This window comes from Vigna radiata, chromosome 4 (genome assembly GCF_000741045.1).
Source record: "Vigna radiata var. radiata cultivar VC1973A chromosome 4, Vradiata_ver6, whole genome shotgun sequence".
Taxonomy (NCBI): domain Eukaryota; kingdom Viridiplantae; phylum Streptophyta; class Magnoliopsida; order Fabales; family Fabaceae; genus Vigna; species Vigna radiata.
The window spans coordinates 4,513,674-4,537,432 of record NC_028354.1 but is presented as its reverse complement, the minus strand read 5'-3'; the positions used below and the strand labels follow the sequence as shown (position 1 = coordinate 4,537,432).

Below are 23,759 nucleotides of genomic sequence, written 5' to 3'. Positions count from 1 at the left end.
GGGGTGGAGCATCATAAAGAAAAATTAATGACTACTTACACATTCTTACAAAACGAATAGCTTTAAAAGAGTTATTACTGAGATGCAATCCGATTGGTAATTTTCTTTGGCAATTTATTTCTTCCGTTCTTTTTAATAAAAGGGGTGTGATTAAGAAAAATTAATGACATACACACCTTATGTACGAATTATTCGGGTAAAAGCATAGATATTAGCTTGTGAATACATTTTCATTTGAGTAAAAATATGAATAGCAAATAACAAAAAAAATGAACAATTTCTTAAAAAGTCTTTTAAGTATATATAGTTTGTTATACGAAAGATGTCATTTTGGTATTAAAAGAAAGAATTGAAATCATTTAAAATTTTAAAATGTTGATCAAAAGAAACCTTTCCCACACGTTTTATATGATCTTTATAGTTTTGTTTAAGATAGGAAATAAAACCAAAATCTTATATGATGTTTCCGAGAATATGACAGCTTTTTAGTTATATAAAGTTGAAAAATTTATATTTTAAATGACACAAAATAAAAATTTATCTATATCTCAAATTTTAATATATTTTAACTTTTAAACTTTAATAATAAATAGATACAATTTTCTAATTCAATAATATTAATATTTTTTATACGTGTATTCAAATGATATTCTAAGTTAATATTTGAATTGAATCTATCAAATGATATTGTATCAAAGTTTAGAGATTAAGAATATTAATTTTTAAAACTAATGTTTTGAAGGGGTTGAAGGTGTGATGTAGTGTCAGGGAAGGAAGGAACCAAGAAAAATAGTAGAATAAAACAAGAATCTTAAAACTATTGTTTTTAAGAAATGAATATTAAAACAGCATGACAGTGACTGTCTGCTTACGTTGTGCGCATTTATTGATTCCATAGTTTGTAGTTGAGCACTAAGGCCAAGTGACACTCATCACAATGTCTGTGAACTTTTCATCCAATAATATTATATTCCTAATATGGCCAAGAGCACAATTGTTCATTTGTTGGAAAACCCAACATATTGGCCGAACAGGGAATAATAGATCCTCCAATTCACTGTATCAGATCCTAATCCTTTCATAGTTTCTCTTAGTATATGATATATTATTATAAAATGAGAGTTTAAAAAAATAAGTGAGTTGAATGTCTCAAACTTTTCATCCATAGGAAAAGATCACTCTCCCTAGGGAAACATATAAATGTTATGCAGAAGGGGATGCATCAACGCTCTTGGAAACAAGCACATGCAATCACACACTTTTATGTAACCCTCCTACACAAGAGCATAGAAACAAAGATAGTTTATTAAATTTGGAGGCAGCCCTATTCTAAAAATCTAAAAATACTAAACATTCATTCATATGTGCAGTTCGGTAAATACAACAATTGATAAGTTTACATTCAACCCTAAAACATATTTATTGTTATGGAAATGGAGTGATTGATACAGGAGTTCATGCTTCACTTCTTCTAATACCCTGCTTATGACCTGTTAGTTAAAAAAATTTAACCTCAAACTCCATAGACACTAATACCAATCTGGGAAGCTTTACCCAGATAAGCAACAGGTACTGGAATTTTTGTTATTCCTGGAAAAGGATTAATACAATACACAAGTCATGGATCATGATATACAATTTTGACAAAGCATTATACAAGAGAAGAATAATAGCACTTACTGTCTCTGCTGAGCTAGCAGTTTCAATAAATTATGCTCCAAAGTACTGTATCATTTCATCATCACCCAAGAAATCATCTAAATGGAAGGGACTGTTTAGTCCTCCAAAATCTAATGACATGCTACTAAGCGGTGATCCAAAGAAAGGGTGATCAATAGGTCTATCAAGCTCGTTCTGAAATGCATCTTTACCAAAATATTGCAAATCTCCTCCAGTAATTTCATCCCCTTTCATATGCACAGCTTGTACATGAACTGCATCAATCTCTGGCCTTCCTTCACTGTTGTTCCCAGGATGTAGCTGCTGCTTATGACCAGGATCATACCCTGCTGCTGGATTATAAAGATTATATGTGGGTTCATGCTGCATGTCAGGGTTTTGCAACTCAGGATAGTGTATTGGCCTTCCACTCGTATAAATACTTTCTGTGGAAATTAAGTTGTTTGTATGTAAATAAGAGTAATGATCAAACTCGGGTGCTGGTAGTTGTGCAGGCACCTCAAGCTCCTTTTCCAGTGGCCTTGCAGCAGAATCTGTCTCATTGGACTGTTCATTTCCATGAATCTGGATTCGAACTACTTCTGCTCCTGTCTGGTTAATATTAAGCCCTTTACTTCTTGGCTCGACATGTAAAACTTCATTGTCAGATTGTGCTGGTGGTTTGTCAACAGTCCTTGATGTCACGCGGATTTTTCTCGGTCGCTGCTTAGATTGATCTCTATCTTGGACAGGCTTCCTAACCCTGCGCGAGTTAACTGGTGGTTCAGTTTCCACAATCTGAATTCTCCTATCCTCTTTAGACGAAACAGAACCAATGCCATCATCAGTACCATCAACATCATAGTTGCTTGCACTACTAGTAGCAGCTTGCTTATTCTCAGCAGGAACACCAGGTAGCATTCCAGTTACTCCAGATGTACCATTGTCACTACTAGGCTGCCTAATGAGAGCTTCTTCCCGACTTAATACCCCCAACCAAATTGCACTTTCCTTTGCTGTCATCTTGTCCTGCAAGCATTTTGACTGCCGAACATGCCTCCTTATCTTTGCAATATTAGGTGACATATGCTTTATAACAGCAGTGAGCACTCCCACTTTCCACATCTTCTTCAAATCATGTGGCTTCTTATAAGGAGGACTCTGACCATGAGGTAAATTCAACTGTGACCACCAATCTTCATTACCAGTTGGCCACCATGGTGGAGGTACGCCCTTTTCCAAAGGATACTTCCTCTGAGGAGGATCACAATGTTGCATCAAAGAAGACAAAAGTGATCCAAGTGTTGCATCTTGCAGGTCTTGGAGAATGCTCTGCGAGTTACCATTTCGGCTGTTATCAGCCTCACTCATAGCAAGACAATCAGCTTCATACTTGGCTATAGCTGCAGGGCCATTCTTATCAAACTTTACCTTCTCCTTCCACCATGCTCTAATGTTATCAGATGAACCACTGACTGGCTTTCCCTTCTCAGGAATGATCCCGTATACAAATCCACGGGCTTTGCAGACTTCCATAAGCTTCAGCATATACTTCAGAATCCCATCCTGTGCTCTTGACATTTTCTTCCGACGAGCTTGATCACTGGACTGCCTTGGCTTTTGTTTCTCTGCAGCTTGCTGAATCGCCAGCTTCTGTCTTTCCTTTAGCCTTTTGAGTTTGATTCGATCCTTCCACATCCGCCGCTCCAATTCTTCTGCTTCAATCTCTTCATCACTGACATCTTTCTCTGCTATATTGGGGCATCTAATATCATCAACTTCTAAATCCGAACTGCAGTTCAACTCATGACCATTAATCAGAAGATTCTTCATTATATAATAAAATCTCTTCGATTGGTTAAAAGGGTACAAATTTGACCTTAAAAAGTGTGGGTTAACTTGGTCACCACTAATCACTGGACACATAAAACTAAACTCCAATGTCCTAAATGACCACTGGAACATTCAAAGTACAATACAAAATGAAACCTTTTCGGATTATTTGTACCAGGATTGACTAATTAATAACTATTATAACTAAACCTTTATCACCCATCAAAATCACATCCTCGTTTCTTCACTCTCGAACCATAAATTATTTCTATTATAACTAAACATTAAAGGGCTCAATGATTTCCCACACACTTTCCAAAGACAGATTCTTCAGTAAAATTACTGTACAGTAGTTAACAATTTGACACAGCATATCTGATTGAAAATCCCACAACCAGCATGAAGTCCCCATAGGATGAATCCAAAGATCAAACTAAGTTATGATTGACAACAGCCAATAGAAATTCAAGGAGGAAGGCTATACAAAAAAAAAAAAGATACAGAGAGCATTCACAAATCATAAACCAACAAATATATATATTTAAAATGACTGGGCAAAGAGAAAATATTAAACTTTATTACAGAAGAACATGCAACCAAATTAAACTCCTGAAAAAAAAAAACATAATAGACACACCAGACATCAGGTCCAATTTCTTCCATTTCGGCCATCTAAATCGCAGAAAGATTTGAACTTTTGGGTTCGTTTCGTTCCGTTCTGGGTGCTCTGTTTTTTTTTCTTCTTTTTTCTCTGTTATTGACGAATTGAGCAAAGATGATAAGAACCCTAAAAGGTTTTAGCTTTTGTGACGAACTATGGTTGGAAATTGGATGGTGGGGTGAGACAGAAAGGAGAGGAAAGAGAAAGAAAGAGATGAATGAGAAAGAGAGAGATAGAAGACAATTTTAATTGAAAGTGTGCCATTCAATGTCAAAATTCTCTGTGGTTACGCCTATCCCATGTCCTGTGCACCTCACCCTTCCATCACTCAAACCTTTTATTTTTCTCTTCTCTCCCTCTTTCAGAATCTACGCCTCAATTTTATTATTTTTTTTAAACAAAATTCACATGATTTAATTGTTTTGTTTAAGTTTTAAATATTTATATTTACTAAGCACAAAATTTTTAAAATCCTTATATATAATTTAATACTTTTAGGTCTTTTTACATTATTTTTAATGTCTTTTAAAATATTGTTTTAATTTCTAGAAACTGAAATAGATTAAAAACAATATATCCAGAAACGAAAACAAATAAGCTTTAAGTATTAAAATAAAAAATATTAAGCAAATAAATAATTAAGTCTATGACATTAATTTATTATAATTTAAATTATATTAAATAAATATTTATTTTCTACCATTCTCAAGTTAAAATAATAATATTGTGAAAATTAAGTAAGTCATTGAATTTTTTTCATAATTAATATTTTATTTAAATGAACATGAAAGGATAAGAAGAGGGCTTAGTGGTATTAAAAATAAAAAATAAAAAATAAAAACTAGGAAAAGAGGAAATTAGTTTTGTGGTTAGAATTGATTTGTATAAGCTTTTCTCTTATGACTGTTTCTCAAAAACTTGTAATCTGTGAGGAATTTAAAATGCATGAATGTAGTCATCTCCTACTATAGTATCCAATAATTAACCATTAAATGAGAATAATTCTGTATGATATCTGATGAATAATAAATATTAATATTTTAATGAAGAAAATATTAAAATTTGGAATTACTATAAGTACAGTAAATAACTCAATTAATATTCTGATTAGAGAGGAATAATAACAGATTCTAACTTGAGCACTTTTACTCTAAGTATGAATCAATCAAATCAAGATGTTAGATTGTCTACCCTTATTTCTATTCTCTTATCTTATGTTTTTTAATATTTGATAATAATAATAATTAATGAAATGTAAATGAAAAAGAAAAGAGGAGGTTGAAATATAAAATAATAAAATTTAAAAAGATAATAAAAATTAGGGTTAAATATGTTTTTAGTCCCTATACTTTCGGACGATTTTGGTTTTAGTCCCTCTTTCAAACTAAGATACAATTTAGTCCTTCAACTTTAGAAAACTCTGGTTTTAGTCCTTTTTACCAAATTTGTTTAACTTTATTTGTTGTTTCAAGCACGTTTCATTATAACATTTGGATTGTTTACACTATTTGACACATTTTTGCTTCAATGTTAACTGAGAAACGCGTTTGAAACAACAAATAAAGTTAAAAAAATTTGGTAAAAAGGACTAAAACCAAAGTTTTCTAAAGTTGAAGGACTAAATTGTACCTTAGTTTGATATAGGGACTAAAACCAAAATCCCCCAAAGTATAGGGACTAAAAACATATTTAACCCATAAAAATTAATAGTATATAATTTTTTATCATTATTTTTTAATTATTTATTTGATTACAGTAAAAACATATAAACACAATCAATTATATAAAAAATACATTCAATCATATTTAACGATACGTGGTTAATTATGTTTAATATAATCAACTAGATATTGCAAAAATGTATGTAAATATTAATAACATATTTATAATATAATAATTGTGCTCTTAAATGTAATTAATTATATAAGTTTGTTTTATAAGTCTTTTTATATCTGAAAACAAAATTTAAAGTATTTTTCTTTAAATTATTTCAACAATATCTTGATTTAATTGATTATAAATATCAATAATAAATTTAAATGAATAAGAATGAAGTGAAAGATATTCCATAATCTCTATACATCAATTAAAAAAACATTAATTGCTAATTTAAAGTCATTTAAAATATACTTCATATATATATATATATATATATATATATATATATATATATATTTAAGTTTAGTTTTGTTGCATTATATATTAATTCGATAAAATCACTTTAAATATATATTATAAACTTATTATTACAGAAGTTAGTTTTCAATTATATTATAATTTTTGATTAAATGTTACTGTAAATATTAATAATTTTTTGATGAATAGTTTCAAAATAATAACATTTCTATAATTAATACCAATGAAAATACATGTATATTTGTTTATTTTTTCCGAAAAATAAAAAATTATCACATAATGTAGATAATCAATCAATTTAAAAAATAACTACAAAAAAATTAAAATAACATTTAGAAAGAAATTATAATAGTAGATTAAAAATTATTCACAAAATTTTTAAAATTAAAATAATAAAATGAAATATATTAATAAAAAAATAAAATTATTCAAAATTTATGTATCTTTATAATAGCGGTCACAAAAGTGAATCTAAGGTAAAAAAAATGAAGGAAATTATAGTTTTTTTCTTTCTTAAGTATTTTTTAATTATATATTTATTTTTTTTTCATTTTTATTTTTTAATAATTTTTCTTATAATAATAGTAAGCTCTAAATTTTAAATCCTAACATAAGCTTAATAGATAAAAAAATCAAACATTTTGTTTGAAGGATAAGCTTATACCCAAACAAATTCTATTTTATTTTGAAATGTTTAGAAAAAAAAATAACATGATAAGGACCATCAGTATTTATGAGAAATTATTTTATCCAAACTATTTATGATCTCTTCAATTTATTCAAATTGTTTGAGTTACCAGATTTATTGTTCACTTATACAACAAAAACTTATAACAAGTGTTCTTCAGATTTTTAACTCACATTATAAAGACTTGTCTTACCATTCTATTTTATGGGACGTAATAAAAAATGGACATAAAAGATATCGAGTTGTTTAATAAAACTTTATTAGCCAAATAAAAATAAAAACTAAATAAAAATTATTTACAACCACTAAAATATAAAATGTCCATATAAAAATACTCTTACTACATCTAACATAAATAATGTGATTTCACTTTTGTGACATCCCATAGCATACATGTATATAAATTAAGACGTCATCATAGATGATAATAGAAAGCAGTCAAGAGTGATTAAGGTATTTAAATTACGATTACAGTAATCCAGATGCAGGGAGATTAAAACGTGAAAATTCTAAGTCTCTCAAAATACATAAGTGTTCAAAGAGGCATAACAACTCAGAAATTTCTAGAGGGTCTAGACAACAGTATCTTCACTCTCCTCTAGGACGTTCTCCAGAGTGACCTCATTCATCTCTGCTCACATCCAAAAAGGATGATCATTGCAAAAGGAAAACATACAACATATACAAACACAAGCAAGCAAGGGTGAGCTAATTATATAAAATCATGCAACTCAATTTAGGCATGTAACATACAAGAAATAACTCACACCAAATAGTTTCAGAAATACAACCTAAGCATGTTAATTTCTAGATTGACTCGTCCGGACTTTAAAATGATAGTCGGGCTATGACGAGTCTTGCACCCATGGTGACTTATGAAACTTGGGTTCCCCACCCTGCCACACTCATGAGGTTAGTCCGTTCCGGGCCTTGAGGCATACTGGGAGCCCCCAAAACTAAGGACCTCCTGCTACTCCTCACCACATGGTTCAACCTCTCTAAGTGAGTATGATTGACCATTGGAGTATCAGAATGACTCCCAAGGCTGAGCCCCTACTTTCATTTTAAAACACTAAGGGCACCACCATGAATCCTCGCCTTGAGGATCATGGAATTACGTCCAAGAACCATGCTTGTTACACTTAACATCAATTCATAACCTTTATGATCACATACTTTCAATTTAACAACATCACCTCAGTCATAATTTACATTGNAATCATTCCACATTCATTTNCAACNAATAACANACCCAAAAGAACTAATAAACAACACAAACCCCACAAACTCATACTTAGACAATGAAAATGACTTGAAAACCATCACCAACAGTTTCATAAGGGTCCAAAACCCCCAAAACGACCTAAGGAACGTCCAAAAATGATACCCGGAACCCCGAAAACCACTCAAAATTGTCCTGGATGATTTTTCGACGACAATAATCGATTATTACAAATGATAATCAATTATTACATATGATAATCGATTATTACATGTGATAATCGATTATTTGCGAGAACTTTGAAGAAAATATGAAGTTCTGACCAGAATAATCGATTATCAAGTGAGATAATCGATTATTCTCATCAGTTTTTGACAGCAACCTGATTTTTTTCTGGTTTTGGTACATCTTAGACATATCCAATTGTTCAATTTAAATTCTGTAACACTAATATTGATATGAAACATGTTTAACCAATTTAAACTATTCCTATAGTAATTATAAGCTGACCTAGGTGTGAATTTAACTCTAACACATTCATACCTAAGACTTAATGGCCCTGATTCAATTATGACACTGTTGATAGGTTTTAGTTCAGTTTTATAGTCCAAACAAGTCTAAATTAAGTTACCTAAACTGCCTAGACAGACCGTACCCACCCCGCACCACAGATACCTAAATTTTCTATCTCGTTTCCCTTTAACCAACCCAATATTAACCCAATTCCTCTACTGATCCTCTAACTATCCTAAGGGTTTCTACTCTCTCCCAACCTTGTTGTACCCTAATTGGTCACCGGAGTGGGAACAAATGTCCAACGCATCGGACTCACCTTCGGCACTAGCACATATGACTAGTCACAATTGACTGGACCAGGCCAGGGCTGCTCTATGATCAGTGATGTGCCGGCTCTGGTTTTTAGGTTCCCTCTATCCTACCAACAAAGAAGGAGGTTCCTAATCAGGTTCAACCGACTTATTAAAGTATCCTAGTTTCTCTACGACGTTCTTAAACCTCAATTACCCTTAACCAGTACCTCACTTCCACTCACAGACCCTAAATNCTACACAGNCCATGNCCCTTCATCATATCACCAGTAAAAATCAAATTTCCAGTAAACACAACATTTTCAGCATGTCAATTTCCAACATCCCATCCATTTAAAACAAGCCAACCCATGCAATACCAAATCCACAGATTNATGCATAATATTCCAGAACATATCATCTTACATTCACAAGAGCAGCATATTTTCAGATCAACCAATTCACAACAACTTCAACATATATTTCCATCAATGAATACACAAACCAAGAAATAATATATTTATCTATATAGTTAGCTCCCCTTACCTTTTTGGTGCTCAATGCAGCTCACAATATCCGCCCTAGGAGTATCCTCACAGCACTAGACTCACAAAACCCATGATCACCAAAATGGCGATAGAGTAATGTCCTCAGAGTTTGACTTGGCAGAGAATGCAAGGGGAAACATGCTAATAGCATGCGACCTGTAGAGTTGAATGCCCTAGACATCAAAACAGTGAAGAGGAAAGGGAAAAGTAGCTTACCTAGTCGGAACGGAGAAATATTTGGTTTGAATGGAAGCTCTCCGCACCAGGAATGATTTAGTAGTCACAACTCAGAGATTGAACGGTTAAATTTTCTGAAATGGTAGAGAGAAGGCAAAGATATGTTAGGACATGGAGTTTCTAGAGAGAGAAAGGGGAAAGACTGAAATGATTTTCTGATCTTTGACTAAGTTCCCCAAAGGCTCAAATGTCTTGGTCTAATGGGTCTGACTGTCCTTCTTAAGACCCAATGACCTTATAAGTTATGGAGTCCTTACAACTTTCATTGAGAAATGTTATAACTTGATATATAGGTAATAAATATAAAAAAGAACTTGATTAATTCTTGATAATGAGTCACAAAATTACTTGAAATCATATTACTTTATGGTTTGCCAATTGTCAAGATCATGCCATGCAGCAAATTATTTACATTTGTAATCGAAGAAACTCTTTCACACTATTTTTTTTAAGTATATTTGACAAGTTCAATTATTTAATTTTATAATATACAATTCTCTTACCAGAGGAAAAATATCTTAATTACATTCTTATCTATATGGAATGGTAGGTGCTCTTTAGGTAATTTATTTATAAAATTCCTGTAACCATCATCAATAATGAAAATAAGAGTAAGTTTAAAATTAAACCAAATGAATATAAATATTTACAAATAAATAGCAATTCAAATGTAATTTTTATAATTTGAATACTTATTTAATAACTTGAAACTTGTAACAGTAACCAAAAGATTTCTGAAGCAGAGTTGTGGGAATCAATATTTTGGTGAAATCTATATAATTGATTTTTCAGAAGCATATATCATCTGAGTCAAACTGATTCAACTGAAAAATGGCTGAAAGCCTGAACTCTTGAATCATGAGAAGTGGATAGCATAGGAGAAACAAACAATTTTGGTTCCTTATACTTAAAACCTTCAGTAAAGTAATTAACCAAGTCAATAAATAAAATAAGATCAGTCCAATAGTAACATTAATTATACTACAAAACACTGAAAACATAACAGGGTTAATTACAAGGAAAATACTACTGTTTATAAGAGTAAATGCAGTGACATGAAAGTTTACAATTTCTATGAACAAACGTAACATTAACAGAGGCATTATGGCAAAGGGCTTGAAACCTGATGAAGGTAATAATGGTGTGGAAAATTTTGAGAGATGAACAATGTTTAGAATATGGTGTCCACTCTAGCAGGCAATCTCTTGAAGTAGTTGAATGGGGCTGAAGGATGTTTCTGGCGGAATCTGGGGTGCCTTAGAACATAGAAACCAATGAGAAGGAAGACAACTTGGAAAGGAGTAACATAGAGAACCAGTGCAGCAATGAAACAGAATGTCACAAAGAGAGTGGTGGCCCTTGTGTCTCTCCAGCTTAGTAGATTATGGAACCTTTCTCCTTGAGTTGCCAAGTCTCCTACAACAGTTTGAACCTTCCCAGCAATGCTTCTCAAACGATCATACCTCATTCTGATCATATCTGATGATCGAGAAGTAGGGAATGTATCAAACTCTTCATCCAGTTCATCAGGGTGGGCTGCATCAGCATGAGATAGTCTAGTGTCCATATGAGGAGGATGTCTTGGCCTCCATCTGAAGTTCCAAATTCCAATCAGAGAAAGGTAGAGGAAAGTTGTTGGAAGTATTAGTTCTGGATACAGAACCAGTATTATGAAAAGGATATGAATGAGTATGGTTGTGAGGGGGTTCTTCCAATTGCATATCTGATCAAACCACCTTCCAAAGGCTATCAACCCACCTAGAACTATGGTTATTCTGAAGAAATTGGCTTTGCTCCTTCTCATACTCCACATGTGTGAATCCACATCTAGCATGTATTCCACCACCTCCTTCCTCAGTGGTGGCTCTGCCCTGCTCAACCTCATTGACACAATCTGGATAGCCTGATGCCTAAGACTGTCTAGTTGAACCACAGACAGAGGATGGATGTAGTGCATCTTTGGCAACAATGGCTGTGTATACATAGACAACATGTTTATTATAGATAAGCTTGTGAACCTTACAGCCAACTGCACCTCTCCCATTTTCTTCACACCAGAATTATGCAGTACTAAAAGAGGATAAGAGTGTGTGTAAACCCTGTCAGCTTCAAGAGTGGACAGCCTAATTCTCACCTTCCCTATTCTTGAATCCTTTGATGAACCTGATTTCTCTCCAACATGTAAATGACCATTATCATGGACCCCTACTGTGATAACAGTACATGGATCAAAAACCTCCCAAATGTATTGCTCATTCCACCTTGGAGCAAGACTATCCACAATTGTCCTAGTACGGATCCACTTCTGCCCATATTTAGCTACACAATATGCATCTGTGGTTCCTCTACCATCTCTAGTCTTCATTGGCATCAGCCCTTGTGCACTTATAATCCCCAGTTCTAGAATTCCAATGCTGGCCTTCCAAAGCTGCTTTGCTGTTGGCCTAAGATCACTACTGTAGTTAGTTGATTCATCGAGCACATGGTAGCCACCTTCCAAGCAAACCCTCAAGTGTATCCTACTTGAGAACTTGGTCTCTTTCTTCTTTTCCCCTTCAACAACCACATGTTTTTCAAGGTTAAACCACCTTGTGTTCACAGGCTTATGGTCAAACCTCCTTTGCACATTGTGTAAAGGAATGACACACCTTCCCAGGATTTCATCCTTGTTTGGACCAACCCTATCTTCTGCAGTCAGAACCAAAGGCTCCTCAAATGGCTCAGCAGCAACAAACATCAAGTCCTCATTCCAGATGGGATTTATGGTTTTACTCTGAGATGCTCTAGTTCTTGAAAACTGATTTCCCAGGTTGGCCTTCACAAAAACTTCAGGATACCGGGTTTTGTCAGTTGGTATCAAGTCCTGAGCCTCAATAACATTGACCCTGACATACCAAAGCTTTGGTGAAAGGTAAACCTTTGATCTTATGTTTGCAACAGCCTCAGGACCAACAGTTGCTGCATCAGAATGCCATGCATCAGGAAATGCCTCGTCTGCTTGAGTTCCCATCCAAACTGCCAACATCAACTCTCCCTTGGCTTTCTCACCTCTCCTGTCTTCTAGTCTGTACCACTGTGGAGCCAAAGGGCTATCTGGTGGCACACGTTTTGGGATTTCATTCAGATCAAGCATCACTCTCCCTACAAAGTCATCCACAGCAACATCTTTGTCTTTCACTACCACCTCCAGCAGAGAAGCTTGAATCCTTTCTTTGGAGAAGGCAAAAACATGATTCCACTGAGGATTGGACTTTTTCTCAAAGTGCTTGGTGATGCCCTTGTAGTTTCCAAGCTTCACTTCAACATAAGGATCCACACCACCAGTAACATCCTTCCCTGGTAATTCCTTGGCTTTCACCACTCGAACATAAAGGTATTGCATTTGTTCAACCAGGTCATAGGTGCAGGAGAGCTTGTCCCTCATGACTGCACCTGCTCCTATGTTTGGCGAGGTCTCCTTGAGAGCAAACTCTGCTGGCCCTTCTGGCCTATGCATTTTACTCTCTCAGACACCACACTCACCAATTAACCTGCCCAAATGTAAGGAAAACACTTCAAAATCCTTCTTTTATATAAAGATAAGAAGTTGATCCTTAGAAAAGAAATCGACAATAACCTGATGCGTTCAAAGAACCATTTAATTCGGAACCCTTGTGTTTCCTTCTATTGATTCAGATTCTCAATTTGCTCAAAAGAAACATTTCATCCAAATAAATAAACATGGCATGAGGAAAAGGCAAAAGTTGAACGTGTTGCACTTTTTTGCATTTTTTATGGATTGCTTATTTTTCATGGAGCAGGTTTTGTGCATCAGTGGTGTTTCTTCAACTACCACAACCACTCAAACCAAATATTTGGTGTTCTTTGAAGTTCATGCACACGCAAAATACATACAAGATATTAAAGCAGTAATCTCAAGCGTCACTGCAACTTTCTTCCTAGTTTCTTTTCACGAGATGCACCAAAAACAAAAGAACCTATGTACTGAATCTGTGAATTCTAAATGAAACAACAAAAGAAAATTTTTTTACTGGTGCAAACTGATTATCTACAACGCTCAAACATAACAGATACAACTTAGCAAGTCCCTTCCTTTTGTCTAGGAGAGTTTGCATAATATTTTTCTTTATAACAAAGAGATATAAACTGAAATTAAATAATTAGCATGATGGAAAAAAAATCATAAAATATTATATAAATAGAATAAATTAAAGAATTGGCACCACTGTTGTTGAATCATAAGTCTAATGTATTCGATATTTTTTGTAGTAAATTTTAAAATTGGATTAATCCAAAGTTATAAAAAGATAAATAGTAATAATCCTTCTTATCATTTATTTTTTAGAAAAAGTAAGAAAAAAAAATTCTCCTCGTCACTTTTCCTTGATTGAGGGATTTGTTTATTTTTCTTGAATTTTTTAATCTCTATTATGGGATTTATTTATTAAGAGAATACAAAATAGTATATAAATTTTTGTATATGAAGAATATTATGCGGGTAGATAATTTAACTAAACATTAGTTAGTTACAATTTATTATATAATTGTAAAATTATTTGAATGAAAATTATATTATTTTAAAAAGGAACTTATTAGAAAAGATAATTTACATTGAAATGGTTAAATTCTATCAAGATAAAAATAAAAAAACTTGAAAAATTAATTTTTTCACAGACCCTTGTAAATTCCATAAAAATCTTTTAAAACATTCACGTCATCTATTGACAGTTTCCAATGTGAATTTGATTAAGTAGTGATTTCTTTCTTTCTAACATTTCTGCGTTTGGTGAACCGAACCTACCCAAACTACGAACTAAAATCATAAGAAGAAATGTCCGTTTTACTATGATATTTAAATATAATTTTAATCTTCTTATTTAATTTACTTAATTTTTTAAGTGTTTATATTAGCGATAAATCAAAGTTTATAGTTATATAATTTCTAACATAATCATTACAAAATCAATAAATTTATAGAATTACAGTATTGATGTCATAATAATAATAATATTATTATTATATACACTACTTTAGAAAGTATTGATATCTATGTATATACTATTATGAAACATATATATATATTTAAAATAAAAACACAGTACACAAAAAATAATGGTAATTATTTAAAATAATTTTGAATATAATAAAAATATATATATATTTTTTGAATGTTATCTTTATTATAACAAACTTTTGATAACACTTGATCTATATCTCACATAATTAGAAGTTTCAAGATAATTATTACCTTGATCTATCCTAAGTAATGATGGGATCAGCACACTATATAGTAAATGAAAACTTACATTATATAATTATTTATGTATAGGTTATATAATTATTTATATATAGTTTATCTTGACCTAACTATTTCTCCTTTCATTGCAAGAGACAAGACTGAGAGATTGGCTTCATTCTCCAAATGAACACCAGGCATTATCACAGCTCTACTTCCTACAAATCCATCTTCACCAATTTTGATTCCACCAAACTTCACCATTCCACCTTCATCACCTTCATATATGTGTCCAAATAGCAATGCTTCTCTTCCCACACACCCTCCTCTCTCAATCTTCACCATTTCTGGGTTCAACAAAGCTCCCATGCTGTCAACGTAAGCATCACCATCTATGTCTATATCTGCACCCATCAACCTCATCCATAACACGAACAAAAACGACCCACTTGCTATGTCCATGAAATACTCCCCAACCAGCGTTCTAATGGCTTGCCACGTGCTATCCATGGTGACCCTTTTGCTCCACAAGGCTACTGTTTCACCCTCTCTCTTCCTTCCAACCAGAACCCATTTCGCCACAACACATGCCAGTGCGCCCATAACACCCGAGAGAATCCAAAACAAAGGAAACAACCATTGCACCGAGACTTTTTCGGCGTTCTTCATGTTCATGACAAAATTCAAAGGGGAAAAAACAGACAAACCCACCACCGTGTAAGGCAAAACTGCTTGTAGCAAGGGTTGAGTGAAAACCGCTGAGAATGTCTGGTACCAGGTTCTTGTTAATGTTAAGGTTGTCACCATTTTTGTCTCCCTTTTGGGCTTTGATGTTGCTACTGATGCTGCGACAGGGCAGCAGGACAAGTCTACCTTAACGCTAGATTGTTCTACGAGGTTTCTCCAAGAGACTGGGAGTGGCTGTCTATTACGCACGTGCTGGCAAATCTCGTAGATCAATGAGCGGCCATGATCGATTGAGGCACTTTGGGTGTTGGAAGTGGCAGGGATCACATCCAACTCATGGCTTTTGAGATAGGGGTTAAATTCAAGCCTGTCTGATTCTTCCCTTGAGAGATTCTCGGTGATGTTTATCTCTCCCACATCAAGGTAAGGGAACTCACTTTCATTCCATGGTTTGGTGCAGTCTAGTGCGATGTCACGTGTGGCTTCATCTTCTGGCACTGGTCGGAGTTGCACTTGGAAGACATAGCGAACTCCGCCGGGGGAACTCACGCGCCGTTGAAAATCTTCAGCAAGGAAAAGTAACGGGCGTGTATCAGTTTCATCCCTTGGAATTGCACCTGTTTCCGGTGGAAGAATCCCAGTTGGTTTTACCTTACCTGTGTCCTCACCAATGCTTCTGTCAATAGGTCTCAGCTTAAACTTCACGTACATTTGTCGTCCATCAGTGAAGCGCATGAGCCTACAAATGTTTGAGTAGTAATGCAATTCAGCATATGAGTGAGCATGTCTTAGTGAATTCCACACTGCGTCACGAACATGTGGGGTACGCTTGACAAGTTCCTCTCTCGCAGCAAGTCCACACACAAGCCAGCTTGCAAAATCAGCAATAGTGCGAGCATAAAACGCATTGCCAGTTTTTAGTGTCAGGTCAATGAGGGGGACACGGTTAGAATCGGGTGCATCAGAAAGAATCCTCAAAGATGCACCACGTGCATCGATCCTAGCATCATCATCAGCACTCAAGCTATTACTGTGTCTTAACATGACGGGGTAGCTTTTACCAGGTTGAAAAACCTTGTGCAGTGGAATGCCCTCAAGTTTTTCATAGATTTTCAACTGCCCCTTTCCACTGACACCAATGCGGTGGAAGTATCTTGCTTTGACATTGATAGTTGTTGCAGCTAAATTTGCAGCCATATTTGCAACTACTTTTTTGTATTCCATGTTCATTTCCTCTATCCGTTCATCTAGAGAGTTTGAAGAGTTCCTGATTGCAACTCGGGTTTGAGATCCAATATACACGCTACCCTCATGGAGTATGGAATTCATTGGAGCAACTGAAAGAGCACCGAGAATGACATTCTTTTCTACAACAGAACCTGGGAGGATTAGGCTTTGACTTCCCACTACTGAATTTTCCTGAACCTCTATTTTTCCACAAGCATATCCGTTTGAATAGTAAAAACCGGTGATTATCTTGCTAAAATCACCAAGATGGACTCCATCACCTATTGACATTAACTCGGGGTTTGATACTGGGTTGATGGCTCTGATAGAACAGTGCTTGCCAATTTTTGCACCCAAAAGGCGTAAATATATGCAGAAGGCTTCTGTTCCCGAGAGAAGCTTGGCAAATCTTTGGTGGCAGGAAATGGTCAATTGATGTCTAAGCCGGGTTTTAAAATGGGTTTGGTTTTGACTGAATTTGAGTAAACGGGTCAATGCGCAGGTGAGAGATGTGAGTATGAGACCATGAAGCAAGTACGCGAAGGAAAATGAAATGGTAAAGAAAATAGGATTTGATGGGATATCAGAAAACATGGTGGCATATGCAACAATGGTAAATGGGATCCAATGGAATGCCCCACATAAGCAAACAAATGAAAAGTGCTGGAATGATACAGGTATCTGGAAGAACCATATGTACAGGATGTAAGCAATGGCTGCAGCAAGGGAGCTGAGAAAGCCAGTAAGATAGATCCCCAGAAAATGATACATGGCATTAGACTGAGTTTTGCTGGTTGTAACTAGCAACACTGCATTCTGAAATAAAAAGAAAACGTAAAAATAAGACCCTAGTTATTAGTTCGAGCTTAAATATATGAGATAGCAATTATATGAAATGACGATTTTTTGAACAATAAAGAACGACAATGCTCTCATAAGTATTGGAATTGTAGCAATAGATCAATCAATGGAAACTAAAATATAAATAAAGCACATTTTCAGTTATTTCAGCAATTTGCATTTACTGACCTCTTTAACGTTATTAAGCTTAGCAGGTTTGGGCACATGTTGGCCTCCTTCAACCTTTTGCAGGGGTTCTACTTCAGATCCTTCTTTAATCACACTTCCTTTCTGAATGGTTGAATAAGGCCCAATTGAAGAATTTTTACCTATCCTAATAGGGAGGAGACTTAGAATTCCATTCTTCACCTCATGGCTTTGAACCAAAACCCCCTCAGCAATGGCAACTTCATCTCCAATTGAAACCAGAGAAGGGTCTGTGATATCAACTGTGTCCAGCAAAACTAAGGATCCAATTCTTGCACCAAGCATCTCAAACCAGTATTTCAGAAACACTGTTCCTCTGAGGTGTGTTGCCAAAACTTTTGAAGAAATTTCCTGAGCCTTATACAGCGCCCACCACTTGACAAAATCCATTGAATAGACGGATATTTCGGGTGTCAGGGCATAGTTTGGCCTCAAGAAAGAATTCCCCAAAAGTGAAATGCAAATGCAAGTAGAAACCATGCAAAGGATCCAAGAAAGGGGTGCCAAAGTCAAGGAAAGCAAATAGTTTGACCAAGGCATTCCATATACCGATTCGCTGGCATTTGGTATGAAACTTTGAAAAACAGTGATGGATAGGTAAGCAGGAGAAAACAGCATGACAGAAATATAAATTAGTGCTAGGAGTTGGAGTAAACGGATACCCCATTGGCGAGACCTGGACACATCGACAATCATATCAGTGGTGTCAATTTCAGAACCCAGAGCATGGGATGAATTGCTCATAAGTTGAGGTTGAGACTTTAACATAAGATTCTCGGAGAAGTTAGCCAATTCTTGAATGCATGATGCAGTGAAGACATCTATAGCTGCAACTGGCACACCCAGGAAATCTGAGAGTTTTTGAGTTGCTTTAACCACTCCGATTGAATCAATTCCGTATGCAGACATGTTTTCTGTGACTGAGATATCTTTGACTGGGATTCCTGAGTGCTCAGAAACAAGCCTTTTCAAGTGCTCCACAATTTCCTTGTTACTGATTCTTGGAATAGGCAGAGGATTACTACTTCTCACCAGCTGGGCCCGGGGTGTTCTTCCTTCTGTGCATGTTCCTGTAGTAAATGATCTTAACAGTGTTCTCCTTGTCTGAATAGGTTGAGGCACCAAATTCAGTGTATCATCTGCAAACTGTTTGAGACATTCAAATCTCTTGATTTTTCCTGATGTTGTTTTGCTGATGGTTCTTGGCTTGATCAGCTTGACAGAAGCAACACTGACTCCATGTTCTTCTGCTACACGAGTCTGAATATGCTCGATCACATCTTTGCTCACCGCTTTAGCATCCCTAACTTCAGCAACCACAACCAAGCCAACTTGGTCAGATCCATCCGGCAGGGTAATCCCCTTTGCTGATAGAACCTCCTCAGGGACACCAACGACTGCACAACACCCAGGACGAAGAAATTCAGATGAACTCTCCACTGTTTTCTCAACATCTGCTGAGTAGATATTTCTTCCAGCCACAATGATAAGATCCTTGATTCTCCCGGTGATGAATAGCTTCCCATCAATTATTCTTCCCAAGTCTCCAGTTTTTGTGTAGTTTCGTCCAGGATGGTTCTGAAGCTCATTTCTAAAAGTTTTCTGACTCAGTTCTTCCTTTCCCCAGTATCCTATTCCAGCACTTGGACTACTTATCCAGATTTCTCCTTCCTTTCCATCTTCTCGAAGCTCTTCACCATTCTCTGGATCAACTATTCTAATGTCAATATCTGCATCACCTGGGTGAATGTATCCACAAGAAACTCTTCCCTGCCAGTCAACAAGAATAGGACGCCCTTCACCAAATGCACAACTGACAAACACACAATTTTCTGCTAAGCCATATCCAGGAGCCATCACCTTCTGAGATAAGCCAAAAGAAGCAGTTAAATCAAGAAACCTTTTCAGGGTCTTCAGTCTCACTGGCTCAGCGGCAACCATGAGAAAAATCATGGATGAAAGGTTTAAATTCTGAAGCTTGTCTTTTTCAGACTCTAACCTTCGAACCACCAACTCAAAAGCAAAGTTGGGGCCAGCACTGTGAGTTGCTTGATACTTGCTCATGGTTTCAAGCCACAAGAGTGGTTTCTTAATAAATGTTATCGGTGAGAAAAGCACAGCAGATCCACCGCTAACAAGAGCTGTAAAAAGTCCTCCAATCAGCCCCATGTCATGATACTGAGGAAGCCAACTCACTAGCATAGTCCTTGAGGTGCTCTTGTATATGCTTTTCATCAACTTCACATTGTGAATAAGCCCTCCATGTGTTATCATGACTCCTTTAGCATCACCAGTTGAACCTGAGGTAAACTGCAAGAAACATAAATCACCAGGCTTGGATTCACATTGATCATCTGCATCTTCCAAAGCCAAATTTCTTGAGTTATTATTGACCCAAGTGTCAGTGTGCAGCCAAGGAAGTTTAGGCCACTGAGCTGCGGGTTTCCCAATCTTTCCAGTTAATGAGATAAAACTTTTCACTAAACCTGCACGTACTGCTGAATGATAAGCCACTGTTGATAAAATCGCCACTATGCCACATGACTTGGCAATGTTCTCAATCTTTAGAAGTGCTTGTCCACCTCTTTGCATGGGGTCCGGGGGAAGAACTGGGACTGGTAAAACTTTTGCTCTTAGACATCCAAAGAAGGCATCAATGAAATCTAGGCCAGGAACATAGACTAGGAGAACCCTGTCACCAGGCTTGATCACTGGCTTTTCACTTGTTAAGAGCTTATGTGCAATACAAGAAGCATTTAAGTGTTGTTCTCTATATGTCCTCTTGCCACCCACTGTCCCTCCTTCATTTATCCAAGTGTAAAGAGTTCTGTTTTGAGTGACTGGATCAGTTCCCCAATGCTTTAAATAGCTATTCAAAGTTGGCAAATTTGGAAACTGCACTCCGGGCAATTCACCAAGTTCTTTAGGCTCCTTTTTCTGGAACTCAGTTTGCAATGGAAACAAACTCTGCAGAAGACACTTCTAGTAAGTGCAGCTCTATTTATAAAACACGACTAATCAAAGTATGTAAAGTCTAGATTATTCAAATCAGTGAGTGACTCGTAATAATTGCTATATTACCTTAGTGTAAGGAAACACTGGCAAATCACTGCTATTTGAAAATTTCTTGCAGATCAAAGCCATGGCATAAGATGAATTTCTCTCTGTAAGCTCAAACGCCATAAGCCCACCGACATAATAAGTATTTCTTGAACCTTGAAGCTCCGACTCCAACTTCTCATAGAATCCGTTTCTCATATCTACACTTGAAACTTCAAAATTTAGAATCTTTCTTGAAAGGGGAAACTGAATGTTGAAAACTACTTGAAAAAATACCTTGGCTGCTGACGTGAGGAAAGTACTTAAAACGACGTTGAAGAATGAAATTCTCAACTTCTCCTCCCATGGACTTTATTGATTTGATTGCAAGCTCATTGACCGTTGGTCCCTTAATATCGGCAGAGTTTCCATAGGACCAGAACAAGAATATATTACTGTCTGCATAAAACTTCTGCATGGCAACTGGATTTCCAATCGTGCTAGGATCTTCCATATATTCTCTAAAATAATAAAATCCAACAGGCATATGTTCCATGCCCTTTATCTTTAAAACAGTTGTGTAGTAGTCATTTGTTTCAACTTTGCTGAATAAATCCTTTTCAACTTCACTTACATCCATGACTTCTGATTCGCACTCTGCCACAAGAAAAGGATATGATTTTGACATACTTTTGCTATAAAGACTTTTACAAAGTCATGTAATTACAAGCTATCTTACAATTGTTAAGAGTGTTTATTACGTTCTCGATATATTTTTAATTTACTGTGTTCTAATTAAACTCAAACAAAAACAAAATGTAAATGTGATAAATGTACATACCTAAGTTTGTTGAAGGCACTGATCTATAGGTTCTTCCATATTTTAGTGGGAAGTTACCCGAGATTATGATCTTATCAAATTCCATAGTTTCAATTTCATTTGAGCACTTGACATTAACGGTCACACAATCAGAGTTCCTCTTGATAGTGAGCACTTCAGTGTTACAGTGAAGTTTAATAGGAAGTGAATCAGCAATCCTCTGCCAAAGACTCGTATATCCACCTTTAAATCGTCGAATTTTTCCAGCCATGGAAGTTCTGGTAAATTCATGAAGGTAGGCATAAGGCATATCTTGAACAAACCCGTATCCTGAAGCAGTGTAACCATAAGCCACAGATTTTGGGATAGTTTTAAGTCCGTGTTGCTCAAGATATTCTGGAGCTAAGTCTGAAGCAACTTCACTGACAGCATGAACCCCAAAACGACCCGAATGCTTCACCTTTTCCTGTTAGTAGAACCAGTAGAGTTAACACCATTCAATTTACAAGTTTCAATTTTTATGTCGTGGGAACTAAGGAATTTTCTGTGTGTCTATGAAAGAAAAGTAGTAGACTAACTTGGATTGCTAATGTAAGTGACATGACAGATACATAATCATCAGCAACTTTGATATCTTGGTATTTTCCTGAGGAACTGTCAATAACAGCAAGCTTGTGGGAGTCCATTTCTTCTAGTGGAGAACCTGTCTCTTTTGCCAAGTGAAAGATGACTGGAGCACTGCTTGCAGCAAGAACTTGGCCACCTAGATCATAAACCCTTCCTGTGTACAACACTTACAATTAAAATTCACAGTCAATTGGATCAACTAAAGAGTGGTATTTGGATATAAAATACCTTCAATTTCTACTGACTCACACATGCCCCCAACTGAATGATGTTTCTCTAAGACAGTGACATTATTATATCCAAGCCTGACCAGTGCATAAGCAGCTGATAAGCCACTTGGACCAGCACCCACTATTCCAATTTTGGTGTTTACTGGCATGGAAGGATGAAGCTTGGAGAATTGATCATCTATTGATTTTTCTGTATCCATCTTAGAATCCTGCAATGAAAGTTGTGAGATCAATTTACAACTTTGTCTTCAACTTCACTTGCTTTAGTTTTAATCCATATGCATAAATCATTCTCCAATTCCACAGTACACAAGTAAATGTCATGATCATGCTCAAAAGTTTTCTCTTCAGATAGTTTTCAGGGGTAGCATTTATGGATTCAAAAGGTGTTGTTAGAACTTAGGGTACAATAAAGAATCAGAAAACAGTTTTTTTCTAAACAAATTAACAAGGTGTTTTGTTTCCTTAAGGGAAGGAAGTCGCCAAATTTAGAAATGACAAATTCACGAGTTTTACTTGCTCTTTGCTATTAAGAAATTGCAGCAATGTTTAGAGAGAAGTTAACCAACACATACCTTACAGAACCACTTTCTTGTGAAGAGGACTTCTCAGTCAGCTTGGACCATTATTGCATGCAGCTCTTGTTGTGACTGCAATGTCATTGTCATTGTAAGCATAAACTCGTAAACTTGAAGTGAATAGCAGAAGCAACACAGATGTAAGTGGTAGGAAAATATCACACAGATTCTCAGACAACAGAGGAGACATGCTGAGATACTGATATGGCAACGCATGGCCATGATGAGTGAAAAAAAGGGTTAAAAGCAAGACTGAAGAGAAGAAAAGTAGTTATTATAGTTACCTCAGTGACTATGGAGCACATTAAGTTTTTTTCTAGTGCATGATGCCAAATGGCATGTGTGGAAAAATGAAAAGTGATTTCAAATTGAGTTGGATACTGTTTTGATGCTTAGAATGAGGTCATTGCATTGCAGTAATATATAAAAAAGAATGATTCAAAAGTCCAAAGTGCTCCAAAGAGTAGCGACAAGTTGA

The 23,759-nt window shown here is 35.6% G+C and overlaps 5 protein-coding genes across 6 annotated transcripts; all 5 read right to left on the bottom strand.

Annotated features, from left to right (window-relative positions):
- Positions 1–1,287: 1,287 nt before the first annotated feature.
- On the bottom strand, positions 1,288–4,452 carry LOC106759455 (ETHYLENE INSENSITIVE 3-like 3 protein). Of its 2 annotated transcripts, XM_014642633.2 has the most exons (3): positions 4,130–4,452; positions 1,681–3,451; positions 1,288–1,590 (listed from the first exon to the last, which is right to left on the bottom strand). In XM_014642633.2, the coding sequence occupies exons 1-2, from the start codon at positions 4,162–4,164 to the stop codon at positions 1,711–1,713; spliced, it is 1,776 nt and encodes a 591-aa protein (XP_014498119.1). In that variant the 5' UTR covers positions 4,165–4,452; the 3' UTR covers positions 1,288–1,590; positions 1,681–1,710. The 2 variants fall into 2 exon arrangements, with proteins under 2 accessions (XP_014498119.1, XP_014498118.1); XM_014642632.2 differs by lacking the exon at positions 4,130–4,452 and having other exon boundaries at positions 1,681–4,118.
- Positions 4,453–10,634: 6,182 nt separating this feature from the next.
- On the bottom strand, positions 10,635–13,510 carry LOC106759020 (FT-interacting protein 1). Its single transcript, XM_014642033.2, has 2 exons — positions 13,407–13,510; positions 10,635–13,320 (listed from the first exon to the last, which is right to left on the bottom strand). Exon 2 carries the CDS (start codon positions 13,284–13,286, stop codon positions 10,962–10,964), a length of 2,325 nt encoding a protein of 774 aa, XP_014497519.1. The 5' UTR covers positions 13,287–13,320; positions 13,407–13,510; the 3' UTR covers positions 10,635–10,961.
- Positions 13,511–15,124: 1,614 nt separating this feature from the next.
- Positions 15,125–18,277, bottom strand: LOC111241452. Its single transcript, XM_022779509.1, has 2 exons — positions 17,970–18,277; positions 15,125–17,756 (listed from the first exon to the last, which is right to left on the bottom strand). Exons 1-2 carry the CDS (start codon positions 18,270–18,272, stop codon positions 15,144–15,146), a joined length of 2,916 nt encoding a protein of 971 aa, XP_022635230.1. The 5' UTR covers positions 18,273–18,277; the 3' UTR covers positions 15,125–15,143.
- Positions 18,278–18,345: 68 nt separating this feature from the next.
- Positions 18,346–21,245, bottom strand: LOC106758269 (long-chain-fatty-acid--AMP ligase FadD28-like). The gene is made up of 3 exons (XM_022780135.1): positions 21,069–21,245; positions 18,537–20,954; positions 18,346–18,417 (listed from the first exon to the last, which is right to left on the bottom strand). The coding sequence occupies exons 1-3, from the start codon at positions 21,243–21,245 to the stop codon at positions 18,346–18,348; spliced, it is 2,667 nt and encodes an 888-aa protein (XP_022635856.1).
- Positions 21,083–22,903, bottom strand: LOC106758268. Its single transcript, XM_014641207.2, has 4 exons — positions 22,702–22,903; positions 22,425–22,627; positions 21,868–22,312; positions 21,083–21,683 (listed from the first exon to the last, which is right to left on the bottom strand). Exons 1-4 carry the CDS (start codon positions 22,901–22,903, stop codon positions 21,262–21,264), a joined length of 1,272 nt encoding a protein of 423 aa, XP_014496693.1. The 3' UTR covers positions 21,083–21,261.
- Positions 22,904–23,759: the final 856 nt, after the last annotated feature.

What these genes read in the sequence shown, in the direction of transcription:
- LOC106759455 (XM_014642632.2), bottom strand. Translation starts at nt 3,624, where the DNA reads ATGTTCCAGTGGTCATTTAGGACATTGGAGTTTAGTTTTATGTGTCCA.
- LOC106759020 (XM_014642033.2), bottom strand. Translation starts at nt 13,286, where the DNA reads ATGCATAGGCCAGAAGGGCCAGCAGAGTTTGCTCTCAAGGAGACCTCG.
- LOC111241452 (XM_022779509.1), bottom strand. Translation starts at nt 18,272, where the DNA reads ATGCTTGGTGCAAGAATTGGATCCTTAGTTTTGCTGGACACAGTTGAT. An exon ending in AGCTTAATAACGTTAAAGAG is followed by an intron (nt 17,757 to 17,969) that starts GTCAGTAAATGC and finishes TTTTTATTTCAG; the next exon opens with AATGCAGTGTTGCTAGTTAC.
- LOC106758269 (XM_022780135.1), bottom strand. Translation starts at nt 21,245, where the DNA reads ATGAGAAACGGATTCTATGAGAAGTTGGAGTCGGAGCTTCAAGGTTCA. An exon ending in CAGTGTTTCCTTACACTAAG is followed by an intron (nt 20,955 to 21,068) that starts GTAATATAGCAA and finishes TGTCTTCTGCAG; the next exon opens with AGTTTGTTTCCATTGCAAAC. An exon ending in TACCAAATGCCAGCGAATCG is followed by an intron (nt 18,418 to 18,536) that starts GTATATGGAATG and finishes TTCTTTCTTGAG; the next exon opens with GCCAAACTATGCCCTGACAC.
- LOC106758268 (XM_014641207.2), bottom strand. Translation starts at nt 22,903, where the DNA reads ATGGATACAGAAAAATCAATAGATGATCAATTCTCCAAGCTTCATCCT. An exon ending in TGAGTCAGTAGAAATTGAAG is followed by an intron (nt 22,628 to 22,701) that starts GTATTTTATATC and finishes TGTTGTACACAG; the next exon opens with GAAGGGTTTATGATCTAGGT. An exon ending in AGTGCCTTCAACAAACTTAG is followed by an intron (nt 21,684 to 21,867) that starts GTATGTACATTT and finishes TTCTTGTGGCAG; the next exon opens with AGTGCGAATCAGAAGTCATG.